Source organism: Xyrauchen texanus, chromosome 40, assembly GCF_025860055.1.
Source record: "Xyrauchen texanus isolate HMW12.3.18 chromosome 40, RBS_HiC_50CHRs, whole genome shotgun sequence".
In the NCBI taxonomy this organism is placed as follows: domain Eukaryota; kingdom Metazoa; phylum Chordata; class Actinopteri; order Cypriniformes; family Catostomidae; genus Xyrauchen; species Xyrauchen texanus.
The window spans coordinates 30,996,748-31,010,902 of record NC_068315.1 but is presented as its reverse complement, the minus strand read 5'-3'; the positions used below and the strand labels follow the sequence as shown (position 1 = coordinate 31,010,902).

Genomic DNA, 14,155 nt, shown 5'->3' with positions numbered 1-14,155 from the left:
TTTCTCGAGGAAACGTCTTCCGTTAGTCCACCCCCTTCTCCTCCTCCCTGCTATGATCGTTTTTCTATTTTTATCCACTGTCTCATGGGCAGACACGAGGAGAATACATAAAAGCCAGACACCCACGCACACTCCTAACCATTAATTTTTAAACATCGCTCTATCTTCAAACGAGAATGGTGCTGCCTTCCAGCCAGATTGCCTTTAATAAATTATGCTGACTGTGTAATATGTTTTCTGTGTGTGTGTTTGTGACCACATTAATATGTTTGTGCAAAACACACAGGAGTGCTTAAGAGGTTGGAGGAGGAAGATCTGGATGACAACGTGAAGAAAAGATTAAAGGACTCGAGCGAGACTCCCGGAGCCTTGTGGCACATCTACACGAGCAAAGACGGCGAGAAGATTAAGGAGTTTCTGCACAAGGTTATTTCCTTTAGATTTCTCCTCCTGATCTTGAAATAATTCAGTGCATCATTGCAGTGACGCAGTCTGTTGATCTCGGTCAGTGAGTGTCCTTATGAAACCGCTCCTTCTAGCAGACATTTTATAGGAAACAATTAATCGCTGTCCTTCCTGTTAACTGAGTGCCTTATTTTCAAAGAACTAATGTTGTCATGTAGGAAATGTCTCAGACATTTCTCTGAAATGACCCTAGTTTCTCAGAGTTTGTCTGCTTGGAAAATTAAGAACTATTTAAAATAATCACAGTTCACCCAAAAATGAAATGTATACAGGATAATTTATTTACCCCCATGTTATTCCAAACCTGTATGACTTTTCTCCGTCTGTGGAGCGGAAAGGAGATGTTTATCAGCATGTTCACACTTCTTTTTTCCATATAACAAATGTTTATGGTGACATGGGGATGTTAAGCTTAAAAAAATAACAAAGCAGCTCATGGTTTTTCACTGATAATCTTTTTCTACACTGCTGCTGTCAAATTTCATACACTTTAGGAATGGGTATTGATACAGATTTCCAGATTAAATTTTTATACTATGTGATTAATTTCGGTGCTGTGTTTTCCGGAAATAAACTCGCACCTGGTCAAAATTGCATTGTTGAGAGGGGTAAAAAAAGATTAGTCATATCTGTGTACAAGTCGCACCTGCCCGACTTCCCTTCAGCTGCTCAGTAGTATGTTAATGTTCTCTACATGAAGAAGATTACCTCTGGAATGCATCACTGTGTTTTCAGGCTTGTTTTAATCGAGAGTCTCTGCTTTAAGTAATCAGTTTTTCATATTATGTTTGTGTTTCATGAAAAATATGTGACAGATACGCCACATCTGTTTATACCATCTGTAACTCTATGTTGTGCACAAATAAATCGCTTTCAGTCAGAGAGTAAAACAATCTGACTGTTGTATTAACATTAGCGACTGTCTATCTGAGGATATTTCTGATATATTACCCTCTTTGCTATGCAATAATTATCCGGTTCACTGACTGAATGTTTTTACTATGAGTGTGATGAAATGTAATTTTATGGGCATGTGAGGAGTTGCGTTTGACAGCGGTTTGTTAGAACAATGTTATGATTAACAGAATATTTAAACTGGCTGCATAAAGTAATTGGTAAAGGCAAAATACTCTGAATTGGAAACTTTAAAATGCTACTACCATCTCTATGACTGGTGTTTTCATATGTTTGTTTGTAAGCATATGTGTTTTGGTGGCTGACATCAATATGTATAACTGATGTAACTAAGTGCTACAGACTATAAGATGCAGGGCCTTACAGATGATGAAAAGAAATTACATATATTCCAGAAAATAGGATATATTTCATTTATAATGTTTATTTTGCTTATAAATGAAATAAGTTATCTGTCATCTAATGCTGTAAATTATACTGGGATATGAAACTATTAGTTTTAAAAATGAACAGTGCCCAAACTATTCTATTCAATTCAAATTGTTGAATAGAACAAATTCAGTTCAGTTCCTATTTATGTAACAGATATGATAATCAACACAACCAAAAACAGTCACAATATAAATATACATGGTAAGTAAGTTTGTCACGAGAACAAATTTTCAGTATTTGGTACCAATACCAGCGCCAGGGACTAAAAACGAAATGTTTTTCATTTCGGTTCATTCTAAGCAACGTTTTTTTATTTATTTTAATTTTTATCCATACAGGTTCAAAGGTTCCACACCTGGTAACCTGTTAGAACAAAAAAAAAGAACAGTTAATAATTTTCTTTATAAAATGGCTGTACTCTGCATTTAGGGGTGGGTGAGATACCAGTTGTAGTGTGGCCAGATCTCGTAAGAGAAACAAGCAACCTGGTCTGGAAAACAAGCCAAGCCAATTAACATTTAACTTAATTAACAGTAAAGTATCATTTTAATTACAGATCTGCTTCTCACTCAAAACCCGGCAGCATCAAATCTGTTTTAATGCATCATATCTAACAATAATTCAGTGAAGACTTTGAAACAACTGAAGATGTACTTTTAACCTCTAATAATGTTTCCTTGTATCTTGATTAGCTGTGCATGTATATGTAGTAATTATTCATAGTTGTTAAAAAGATCTTCATTCATAGAATGTGACATTCACAACAGACAATTAAGCAAAAGAAATGTGTGATGCAGCAGTTTTACATATATAATTTTTTCGTAAAACATGAAGTGATGTAGTTAAAGAACACTTTGGCTTTTGGTTTCATGATAAAATATTGTATCTAAATTAACCGGTTTTAACCAGTTACCTGCATTTAAAAATACATTTTTTACTCCGGAACAATTGAAATAACAGTTTTTGTTTTCGGTTACGTTCTGCAAAATTAAAAAAAAAAAAAAATCTTCCTTGAACCATTTTTAGTCCCTGACCAGTGCAATTTGACGATTCTTGATACCACAACAAAAAATCAATTTGAGTACACGTTGACATACTTGACAGCATTAATGACCTTACCAATATGGAATTATGATGTTTATTTTACTGTTTACGAAAGATCAACCAGTGTGTAATGAGCATCCCTGGCATAAAGTACAAGATCGAGCTTGTGATCATAAGACCCAATAAGGAGATTGTTCAAATTAAAATCACAAATGATCAGAAAATCTGTATTTTTTTTACCTTAATACAATTCAAATACAGCCCCTGTATTGTCTAGCAGAACCGAATACACCGAGCTAATTTGAAAATGTGGACAAGATAATGAAATTAAAAGACTATCAGTGACTAGAAATTACGTTTCAGTCTGTTCCCACACTAAGCAATTTTATGACTTCAGAAGACTTTTATATTTGTCTGTCAACCACAAAGAGCCAACACTGCTAGAGTTCGATTCACTTTGGAGAATATTTGTATTCTCTTAAATAAGAGTAAATCAAAGAAAATTATGTGTTCACTCAGGTTATTTTGGACTGTGTGCAGATTTTTTTTCCTCACACGTCTTTTTATACTCTATGTTTGCATGTTTTTGGTCATGACAGGTGGCGAAAGAGCAGGGTGTGGAGATCACAGCAGATCATGACCCGATTCGTGAGCCGGTATGGTACTTGAGCCGCAAGCTCCGTCAGCGGCTGTTGGATGAACACAGTGTTCAGGGCTGGACTGTGGTGCAGTTTCTGGGAGATTCAGTCCTGATCCCCGCCGGAGCCCTGCATCAGGTCTTACAACACACCTTCCGCTTCAGTGATTGGTCAAACCACATGACAAATACATCCGTCTGATGCAGATTGCATATGATCGAGCATGTTTACATGCACGTTCTTACACTGATTATGCAGAATAAGCTGACAACGTGTGTGGTCATGTAAACGCATTAAACAGTGTTCCTTCATTGCTGTAATGTCATAAACAGCATAAGAAAAAACAATCAACATAGATAGATTTTTGCCCATTACCCCGATTAGCTTATCGACATTGACATTGACTATTATTAGACATTGAGACATGAAGAGACCGTCTGACGTACATGTAAAACAACCAACTGCATTTTCCTTCCTACATGACAAGACTCAAATATATCTGGTTGAAATGCTACTGTGCATCTCAGAATTATCTTTCAAAGATTTGATGACTTTGATTAGTTTTTATCAAGACTTTGTTTCATAGAAGTTTGATGAAAGCCTGTGCCCTCTGAGTCTGACTCCCAAAAATGGTGTAGCAGCCAGACAATCAGATTAGAGCTGATGATTGTGGCCGTTCTTACCTTTCTGTGCACAATATGCAACAGATGGTCAGTGAACCCACCCTCTGAGTCTCTGTCATACTTGAAGAAATGTTCTGGGTTAAATCCAAGATAAAATTGGAGATACAGTGAGGCACTTACTATGGAAGTACAAATGGGACCATTGCATAAAAACCAAAGTACACGGTTTTAAAAGTATAGCCACTAGACGTAAACATTATATGTGTTAAACATTATAATTAAACCTAATTTTGTTGTGGTAATGCCAGTAAAAGCCCTATAATCTAAGTATTGGATATAACTTTACACAGAAATGGTTAATAACCAATTTTATCAAACTTAAATAAAATCACACTTGGCGTTTATGTACTGGCCTACTCACTATAACCATTTATTCACTGTAACCAGTTATTTCTTTTAAATGAGGCACAAGTCTAAATTATTTTTCATGGTAATCAATATTGTTAAAGGTGGGGTATGTGATTTTCTTTTTTGACCATTTTTTCAAAATAACTTGAAATCCTATTCCTAACCCACTTACTGGCTGTAAATTAGAAGCACTGAAATGAAAATTAAGCAATTTAATCATCTGTGGAACGGGCAGGACTCGAAAAACTCCAGCCAATCATTTTCAAGACCATCTAGAATCATTGGACAGAAAATGTGTCAATCAAACGGTCGTACCATGCCCCCCTCCCCCCACCACCCTGGCGCGCGTGTCCCGTTCGTGCGCATACTCAAAGCTCGTGACCCAGTAACAGGAAGCGATTGTATTTACGTATGGAGAATAGAGCTTTTATAGTGCTAGTGGGGTTGTTCCACATTTCTATGAATCCTGTTTTGAATAGAAGACCGCTGTACAGACGCCAGGGCTGGCTATGTTCTTTTTTTTACAGTTATGAGAAAATCAGCTCTACACCTTTCAAGAGTGGTATGCGAACCCCTCCTCCTGCTGTGTCAACAATTTGCTCTGAAAAATTGTCTGACAGGTGAATGCACTGTTTGACTAGTGAGTCTAGAACACTGCTTGAACACTGCGCATCTGAGTTTTCGCTCGTGCATGATTGCGCGTCCATGTTTTTCGAATGGGTGGAGTCAGGGCCAGCGTTGGAGGAGAGAAGGTAGGACCTTAGAGTTGTGTATTTTCAATATCTGCCGGCCGTTTTGCAAATCACATACCCCACCTTTAATTGAGCTTCACCTGGAACATTCCTTTAAATGATGGCATGGATTTGCATAATCAAGTTGTATGTACTGTATACTTATAATAACATCAAGGTGATAAAGGGTTCTCGCCATGCATATTGTAGTTGCATTAGAGATAGGATGTATTATTGTTGTCATTTGACCATGTATGATGAAACGCCTCGAACAATTGCAGGCTAACTTGAATTCAGCAGACAAACACACACTGGATTATGTACATCTTGTATGTGATTGTCACAGGCTCATGTTTGTGTCATGTGTACAGGTGCAGAACCTTCACAGCTGTGTCCAGGTGATCAATGACTTTGTCTCTCCGGAGCATGTGGTGCATTCGTTTCACTTAACCCAGGAACTGAGATCCTCCAAAGAGGAAATCAACTATGAAGATAAACTACAGGTAGAATGAAAACACACTGTCTCGTCACTCTCAATACACACTTAATGAATAGATCACAGAATTAAACACATGCAATGCTGCTGGATCAGAAATAGCTCTGCCTTAGAGGTCTGCAACCCGACCCAGGCCCGACGGGACCAGAGATCCCGAATGGTTTCGGGCCGTGTTCGGGTCAGTTTTTCAAGTAGGACTTCAGGTTCGGTTGGGTTTGTAATTAATGACAAATTAAACAGGCCTACCAAACTTTTTTCACGCACAAGCTCTCACTCACAGACACGTGTGAATGGACGAGTTAGGGGCTGTTCACACCAAATGTATTTTTGTGTGCATCTGTTCTGGTTTCCCCATGTTTTCCTAAGTAAACACATGCTGGACGAATATCTTTGAGTGTTGCACCACATCTCGCTGTTTCTTCAGCGACTTGGGAAGGACTGGCACTTTTTAAATACTGTAATAAGTAATAAGAACTAATGCTGTTAGCTGGCTAATACATGGATGAATGAAACCTCCTCCCCAACACTAAGAGTTTGTCCATCAATTCCTGTGAGGGAACGACACGTTGTGTCGGAAAAGCGACACTAGGGGTGACCTATTGAAAAGGGCCAATGAGAGTTGGCAGTCAGTATTTGCATACCCCGCCCCTGCATACGGGTATTTAAGCGGGGCAAATAGGGAAGTTTAGTCAGGATTTTTCTGAGGAGCCGGAAATGGTCCGGCCACAACAGTGGCTCGGTTCAGCGACATGGCGGAGGAAAGACACAACGTGTCGTTCCCTCCCTCGGGGAACGGAGGCTACATACGTAACCAAACGTTCCCCTTCTGTCGCTCTCTCCACGTTGTGTCGGAGAAGCGACACTAGGGGACCCATTCCAATCTTGCCATGTGCTGAACCGTGTACGTGAACTGCCGATACAGAGGCGGGCAGGGATTCATCCAGTGCTGCGCATCGTCTGTACCTGGCTGCACGTACCCTTCCCCAATGCCCCATACGAACATCGGGATCCTTCTAGTTACCCTGAGAGGGGAACAAGGCGATGTTTGCCAACATGGGAACGGGCCAGCCTGGCTGGGCCTCTTTCTCTCTATGTTTCTCGCATAGAGCAATCACGGCCGGGGCCCTTACATGCATATAGGGAAGGGGTCTTACCCAGACCCTGCGGAGACCACACCTGCCCTTTTTTTGGGGAGGAAAAGTGGTAGACACGTCACACGGCCGTCTTAGGGCTCGTGTGGAAAGTATGGTGCGGTGGTAGATCCAGCCTCGAAAGGGGGAGTTGCTACAGCACGGCGACCGGGCAGCTGTAACTGCCTAAGGGAGACACGGGGGTCCGCTCGTAAGGGGACAGATCCGTGGAAATACACACAGGGGGAGTCCGAGCAGGAGGCCTTACCTGTGGAGCACCTATACCAGTACAGGGTAGCCATCAGGGTACCCGCAGTGGCTTGGGTCAGCGAGTTCCTCCACTGAACCGCGGACCCGGAGGGCTGGGGAGGAATCGACCAGGGTCCCGACTCGGAGTGGGGCGCCCTGGGAAAAAAGGTGCACTACTTAACCTTGACGTCAGGAAAAGGGTGCTGGGCGCAAGCGATCCACCTGGCCGGCCAGTCTACGCGTTACCGAGTTCTACGGGCTCGGACCTGACAAAACACAAGACGCAACCGACTCAACGCGGAGGTTGTAAAACCTCGTGAAGGTGTTGGGTGTTGCCCAACCCGCGGCTCTACTGATGTCTGCTAGGGAGGTGCCCTTGGCCAGTGCCCACGAGGATGCAACATCCCTTGTTGAGTGAGCTCGGACCCGCAAGGGTAGGGGCACGGCCTGGGTGTGATAAGCCAGTGTGATGGCATCAACAACCCAGTGGGCGAGCCTCTGTTTGGAGACGGCATTCCCTTTCTGCCGTCCCCCAAAACAGACAAAGAGCTGCTCAGAGCATCTGGTGCTCTGTGTGCGGTCCAGGTAAATGCGCAGGGCGCGCACTGGACATAGCAATGAAAGGGCTGGGTCTGCCTCCTCCCGGGGCAGCGCTTGCAGGTTCACTACCTGATCTCGGAATGGTGTGGTAGGAACCTTGGGCGCGTAGCCCGGTCGCGGTCTTAGGATCACAGACGTGTCTGCCGGACCGAACTCCAGGCAAGTGTCGCTGACAGAGAACGCTTGCAGGTCCCCGACCCTCTTGATAGAGGTGAGCGCGATCAGCAGGGCCGTCTTAGAGAGAGGGCCCTGAGTCCAATTGATTCAAGCGGCTCGAAGGGGGTCTCTGGAGTCCTGCCAAGACTACCGAGAGATCCCAGGAGGGAACTAGGCCTGGCCGGGAGGGATTCAACCTCCGAGCGCTCTCAGGAACCTGAGGATCAGGTCGTGCTTACCCAAAGACTTGCCGTCTACAGGATCGTGGTGGGCGGCAATGGCGGCAACATACACCTTGAGGGTGGACGGGGACAGCCTCCTGTCCAGCCTCTCCTGTAGGAACAGGAGCACTGACTTGATCGCGCATCTCTGCGGGTCTTCAGTTCAGGAAGAACACCAATCTGCGAACAAGCGCCACTTTAGGGCGTAAAGGTGCCTGGTAGAGGGGGCTCTGGCTTGGTTGATTGTATTCACAACGGTCGCCGGTAAGCCGGCTAGCTCTTCTGCATCCCGTCCAGGGACCAGACGTGGAGGTTCCAAAGGTCTGGGCGCGGGTGCCAGAGCGTGTCCCGTCCCTGAGAGAGGAGGTCCTTTCTCAGGGGAATTCGCCAGGGAGGAGCTGTCACGAGAAGCCTGAGTTCCAAGAACCAAGTGCGAGTGGGCCAGTAGGGGGCCACTAGCATGACTTGCTCCTCGTCCTCCCTGACCTTGCATAGCACCGGTGCAAGAAGGCTCACTGGGGGAAATGCGTACTTGCGCAGCCCCGAGGGCCAGCTGTGTGCCAGCGCGTCTGTCCCGAGGGGAGCCTCTGTTAGGGCGTACCAGAGCGGGCAGTGGGAGGTTTCCTGGGAGGCAAGCAGGTCTACCTGGGCCTTGCCAAACCGTTCCCAAATCAGCTGGACCGACTGGGGGTGAAGCCTCCACTCCCCGCCGGGCAGGCGTTGTCGTGATAGCGTGTCCGCTATGACGTTGAGCTGCTGGCTCCATAGGAGGAGACGGCGGGCGAGTTGTGACATGTGGCGGGAGCGTACGCCGCCTTGGCGATTTATGTACGCCACCACCGTGGTGCTGTCCGATCTCACGAGGACGTGTTTGTCCCGAACTAACAGGAGGAACTTCCTGAGAGAAAGAAGGATGGTCAGCAACTCCCGGCAGTTGATGTGCCAACGCAGCGGGGCCCCTTTCCAACAGCCCGCTGCTGCGTGCCCGCTGCTCACGGCACCCCACCCGGACCAGGAGGCGTTGGTTGTGACCAGAATGCGTCGGGACACCTGCTGCAGGGGCACTCCTGCCCGTAAAAAGCAGAGGTCTGTCCAGGGTCGGAGTGTTTTGAGGCAGGCGGGGGTGATCCTTACCCGATGCGTGCCGTGGTGCCATGCTTGTCTCGGGACTCGAGTCTGGAGCCAGTGCTGGAGTGGTCTCATATGCATCAACCCCAGCGGCGCGACCGCCGTGGAGGACGCTATATGCCCCAGGAGCCTCTGGAAAAGTTTTAGAGGGACCGCTGTGCCTGGCTTGAAGGAAGCGAGGCAATCCAGCACCGACTGAGCACGCTCGCTCGTGAGACGTGCTGTCATTGAGACTGAGTATAACTCCAGCCCGAGAAAAGAGATGCTCTGAACCGGAGTGAGCTTGCTCTTTTCCCAGTTGACCTGAAGCCCCAAGCGGCTGAGGTGCCGGAGCACCTGGTCTCTGTGTGTGCATAGTAACCCTCGAGAGTGTGCTAGGATGAGCCAGTCGTCGAGGTAGTTGAGAATGCGGATGCCGGCTACTCGTAGTGGGGCAAGGGCCACCTCTGCGAACTTCGTGAAGGCGCGAGGGGACAGAGACAGGCCGAAGGGGAGGACTTTGTACTGAAACGCCTGACCGTCGAACGCGAACCGTAAGAAGGGTCGGTGTCGTGGCAGAATTGAGACGTGGGAGTACGCGTCCTTCAGGTCTACCACTGCGAACCAATCTAGATGCTGAACGCCAGCCAGAATATTTCTCTGCGTGAGCATTTTGAACGGGAGTTTTAACAAGGCCCGATTGAAAACTCGCAGGTCCAGGATTGGTCGTAAGCCGCCGCCTTTCTTGGGTACAATGAAGTAAGGGCTGTAGAAACCCTTCCTCATTTCGGTTGGAGGGACGGGCTCTACCGCGCCCTTGGCTAAGAGGGTCGCGATTTCCGTGCGCAGGGAACTGGCATGCTTGCCGTGTATTGCGGAAAAGCGGACGCCCCTGAAGGGGGGGCGGGAGCCGGGCAAACTGAATTGCGTAACCGAGTCGAATGGTCCGGTGCAGCCAGCATGATGCGTTAGGGGCACCAAAGGGACGAGTATTTTGGACGTACCCGGCGGGGCCTCGCAGCGGGGCGGAACAGGTAATGCAGCGTCGGTGCTGAGAATAGACTCAAAGCACTTACCTTGCTCCGCGCACCCGGCAGGGGGCGGGTTCGTGACTGAGGAGGAGGTCTGATGCTGGCGTCCTCTGGACTCGTCTGAACCGGCCGGCCGGCCGGGGGACAGTTGTGGGCAGGCGGAAGGTGGGATCGCCGCGTCCGGTGTACCGGGGCTGTCGTAATCTGAAAGCAGATTGCCGTGAGAACGGCATTTGCGGGCCAGGTGACCCAGAGGCAAAGGAAATAGCTCTTATTGAGAATGTGGGTACCACAGCCCCGTCAGGGGTGTGGCAAATGAAAAAACAAAGGATTCTCCTCCCGGCCCGCCACCGGGGACGGAGCGGTCTTACCACCTCCGGAGCTAACGTCTTCGGCTCTGGGTCGGCTGTCTCAGGAACGGCTTGGGAGCCTTCCGGGTCCTAGAGGGGTTCAGTGAGACAGGGGCGTGCGCCGCCTGCGGGGTGCTCGACGCTGGGGCTGAGAGCTGGGCCCGGGTTGAGGCGGAGCAGGAGCTGGTTTTTTCGCAGGGGTACGCCCTCGGCGGGCAGACGGGGCAGGGCCCGTAGCGGCAGGTCTGCAGCGGGGCATGATGCTTGAGAGATGGCCTCGGTCTGCTTCTTCACCGCGGAGAACTGTTGGGCGAAGTCCTCGACGGTGTCGCCGAAAAGGCCAGTCTGAGAGACAGGTGCGTCCAGGAGGCGGTTCTTGTTGGCCTCACGCATCTCGACCAGACTGAGCCAAAGATGGCGTTCCTGGACCACTAGGGTGGCCATCGCCTGTCCGAGTGCCTGCGCTGTGGCCTTCGTCGCTCTCAGGGCGAGGTCGGTCGCTGAGCGCAGTTCCTGCAGCACATCAGGATCAGGTCCACCCCCGTGCATGTTTCTGAGTGCTTTGGCCTGGTGGACTTGCAGGAGGGCCATCGCATGCAGGGCGGAGGCAGCACGTCCAGCCGCACTGTAGGCCTTCGCGTTGAGCGAGGATGTTGTCCTACAGGGCTTGGATGGGAGTACGGGGCGGCCACGCCAGGAGGTAGGGCTACCGGGGCATAGATGGTTTGCAACTGCCCTATCGACCTGGGGAATCGCCCCGTATCCGTGGCGCTCTCTGCCGTCGAGGGTGGTGAGAGTGGAGTGGGTGGCACCTAGACGGGCGGAGAGCGGGACTCTCCACTTAGACGTCAGCTCGTCATGCACCTCCGGGAAAAACGGGACCGGGGGGATGCGAGGCCGCGAACGGCGCGCTGCCCCCAGGAACCAGTCATCCAACCGTAAAGGCTGTGGGAAGGATGGAGGGTTCCAATCCAACCCCACGCTTACGGCGGCCCGGGAAAGCATGTCAGACATCTGAACGTCGGCCTCAGCCTGGGCCTGCTGGCCCGAAGGCGGCAGTCCAGGGGAGTCCTCGGCATCAGACATCACACTCTCCGATGCAGCGGCGAGCTCATCTGCTTCGGGCTCGGGAGGATAGACAGCCGGCCCCGGGGGGGAGCCGCTATCGCCGCGAGCGTGGACGGGGACCAGTGAGCGTGTCGGGGAACGGGAGGTTCGCGGGGGGCTACCCGGCGAAACCGCACCCGCTGCCGCCCCCAAATCGCCCCCAGCGCCAACTGCATCGTCCTCAATCCCGTGGGAAGAAGGAGCAATGCGGGGTGCAGCTGGGGTGGCTTGCTTTCTGTTGAAAGCAAGCCACCCCAGCGGCTTTCTGTTGAAAGCAAGCCGCGACCGCAACGTGGTCATGGTCATGTTCTCGCAGTGAGAACATGAAACATCCACAAACGCTGTCTCGGTGTGATCGCGGCCCAAACACACGAGACAGTGCCTGTGGCCGTCTGAAGCGGAGAGCACTCTACCGCATCCAGGAACAACACAGGGGCGGAAGGGCATCTTGAAAAAGACGCGTTCTGAAAAGAACGTTCAACGCCGCTGTGTTTTGCTGTTTTAGAGAAATTACTCTTTTAATAGGAATTTACTCTTTTAATACACAGTTTGTGTGTCTGCGCTGTCGAAGCGCTCAGGGGCAACAATGTAAAGGAGAAAGCCGCTGTTGTGCGCCGTCAAGATCCAACAGCATGCAGATCGTCAGAGGAAACAGGAACGTTTTAATGTGGTGTGTAACTCGCAGCAAACTGCAGACAGACCATCGGCTCCGAAGAAATTTTCTGACTAAACTTCCATATTTGCCTGGTATTTGCATACCCCGTATGCAGGGGCGGGGTATGCAAATACTGACTGCCAACTCTCATTGGCCCTTTTCAATAGGTCAGAGGTGAATATAAAATATTAAATATTAAATTTTTCAAAAGTATAACTGACGTGTGGCACAGGTTTGTGTAGACAATGGCTTAAAACTATCTGTTTGATGTGTTAGTGCAGCAAATCAGTGGCAGGCTACAGTGAATTACTGTAATTAATCTTGAAAATAGACACCTCACAATTTGTCCGCATTTAACGTTTATATTTTTCAGAGTCAGTTCAGTTTGTCACTTCCCATGCGATTTTGGTCTGTTTTTAACTGTATTCTAACAGCAAGCTGTCTGTCTCTCTCTCAGGTAAAGAACATCTTCTACCACTGTGTGAAGGATGCTGTGGGAACTTTAAATAGGTGCTGTGCAGAGGAGGAAGAGGAGACAAACTCATGACACACTCTCCCTCGTCTGCCCACAACCGCCCATCAACACTTTACCCCAAATATGCACACTAATGCTCACATCATGTACCTCCAGTGCCAAGCAGAGTAAAACACCAGGAAACTGTATTTATTTGTTACATACACCACAGCAGTATAGCAGCGCATCAGGACGACTGTGATTGACACAAAAACATCTGAAGATTATCCGACAGCATCGCTGTCCCGACTAGTATTTGCTTGTCTGTTTGATTCTTTTGTTCTTTCATACTGTATAGTTTCAGTGGAATATTGTATTTATTTTTAGGAATCCTGCACTCTGTTGGAGATCAAATAAATGTAAATGTGACTTGTACAGTTTGCTAAAGGATTTCTGATGCCGCTCACTACTTTGGAGACTTGGAGTTACTGTGAGAGGGATCAGCTATTTCGTGTCCTCATGCCATATCTTTTGAGAAAAATGAACTGCCAAACAATTGTAAACATTGTAAAGTTCTATTATGTAAAGAAAGACTTAAAGAATAACACACTTCAGCATTTTATTGAAACGTATTCACTGTAAAATGCATACATTTACAAAAAAAAAAGTTGTAAGTTATTTAAGAAATTGTCTAATTTCTTTCTCCTTTCTATGTGAAGATTTACTATGGAGAACTTTTGAAGTTCAATGAAAGAAAGGAAATCGGACTATGATGTGTAAATATATACATATATACATTCACTGATGTATTTTTTTAAAACATGGCTTGCTTCAATTTCAAATTTTTAAGCGCAAGTGTTATATGCTTTGTACATTGAAGTTCAAAGGGGTTTTACATTTTCCATTAAAAATGGATTTATCAAATAACTGCCTGCCTTTTGTCTGTCTCATTGTCAAGCTGACAGAGACATTTAGACAAATTATCAAAGCTAGTTGCAGGATGATTTAGTCACAGCCCTCTAATTTGATTGGACAAACAGTGTGCCGTTATTTAGGCCATGTCGACACTAACCTCTGTTTAAAAACTCAGTTCTCAGTTTCCCAATATCATTGTTTTCCAAAGTATGCAGTTATGGCGAGCATTTTGAAAAGTCTCAGTTTTGTTAGTATGGATGAAAGGTGTAAATGAAGCTAAATTAATTTTAGAAGTTTTAGTCTTGTTAACATGACTGTTGTACAAAATCACATTAGCATGAGTGCTTTTTTTACTGAACATTTGGTACAACAGCACTGCTAGTATGATATTGATCCAGTAAACATTGTCATCTGTATGCATGCATCTC

General features: G+C 47.1%; 1 protein-coding gene across 4 annotated transcripts in view; it reads left to right on the top strand.

The window, feature by feature from the left end:
• LOC127633752 (probable JmjC domain-containing histone demethylation protein 2C) overlaps positions 1-14,155 on the top strand; it is a 280,588-nt gene extending 266,433 nt beyond the window's left edge. For all 4 annotated transcript variants that reach the window (XM_052113033.1, XM_052113032.1, XM_052113031.1 and 1 more), the window contains 4 exons: positions 287-426; positions 3,456-3,632; positions 5,628-5,759; positions 12,816-14,155. In XM_052113033.1, coding sequence (XP_051968993.1) covers positions 287-426; positions 3,456-3,632; positions 5,628-5,759; positions 12,816-12,905 — 539 coding nt within the window. In that variant the 3' untranslated portion in view covers positions 12,906-14,155. The remainder of the gene's footprint in view (positions 1-286; positions 427-3,455; positions 3,633-5,627; positions 5,760-12,815) is intronic.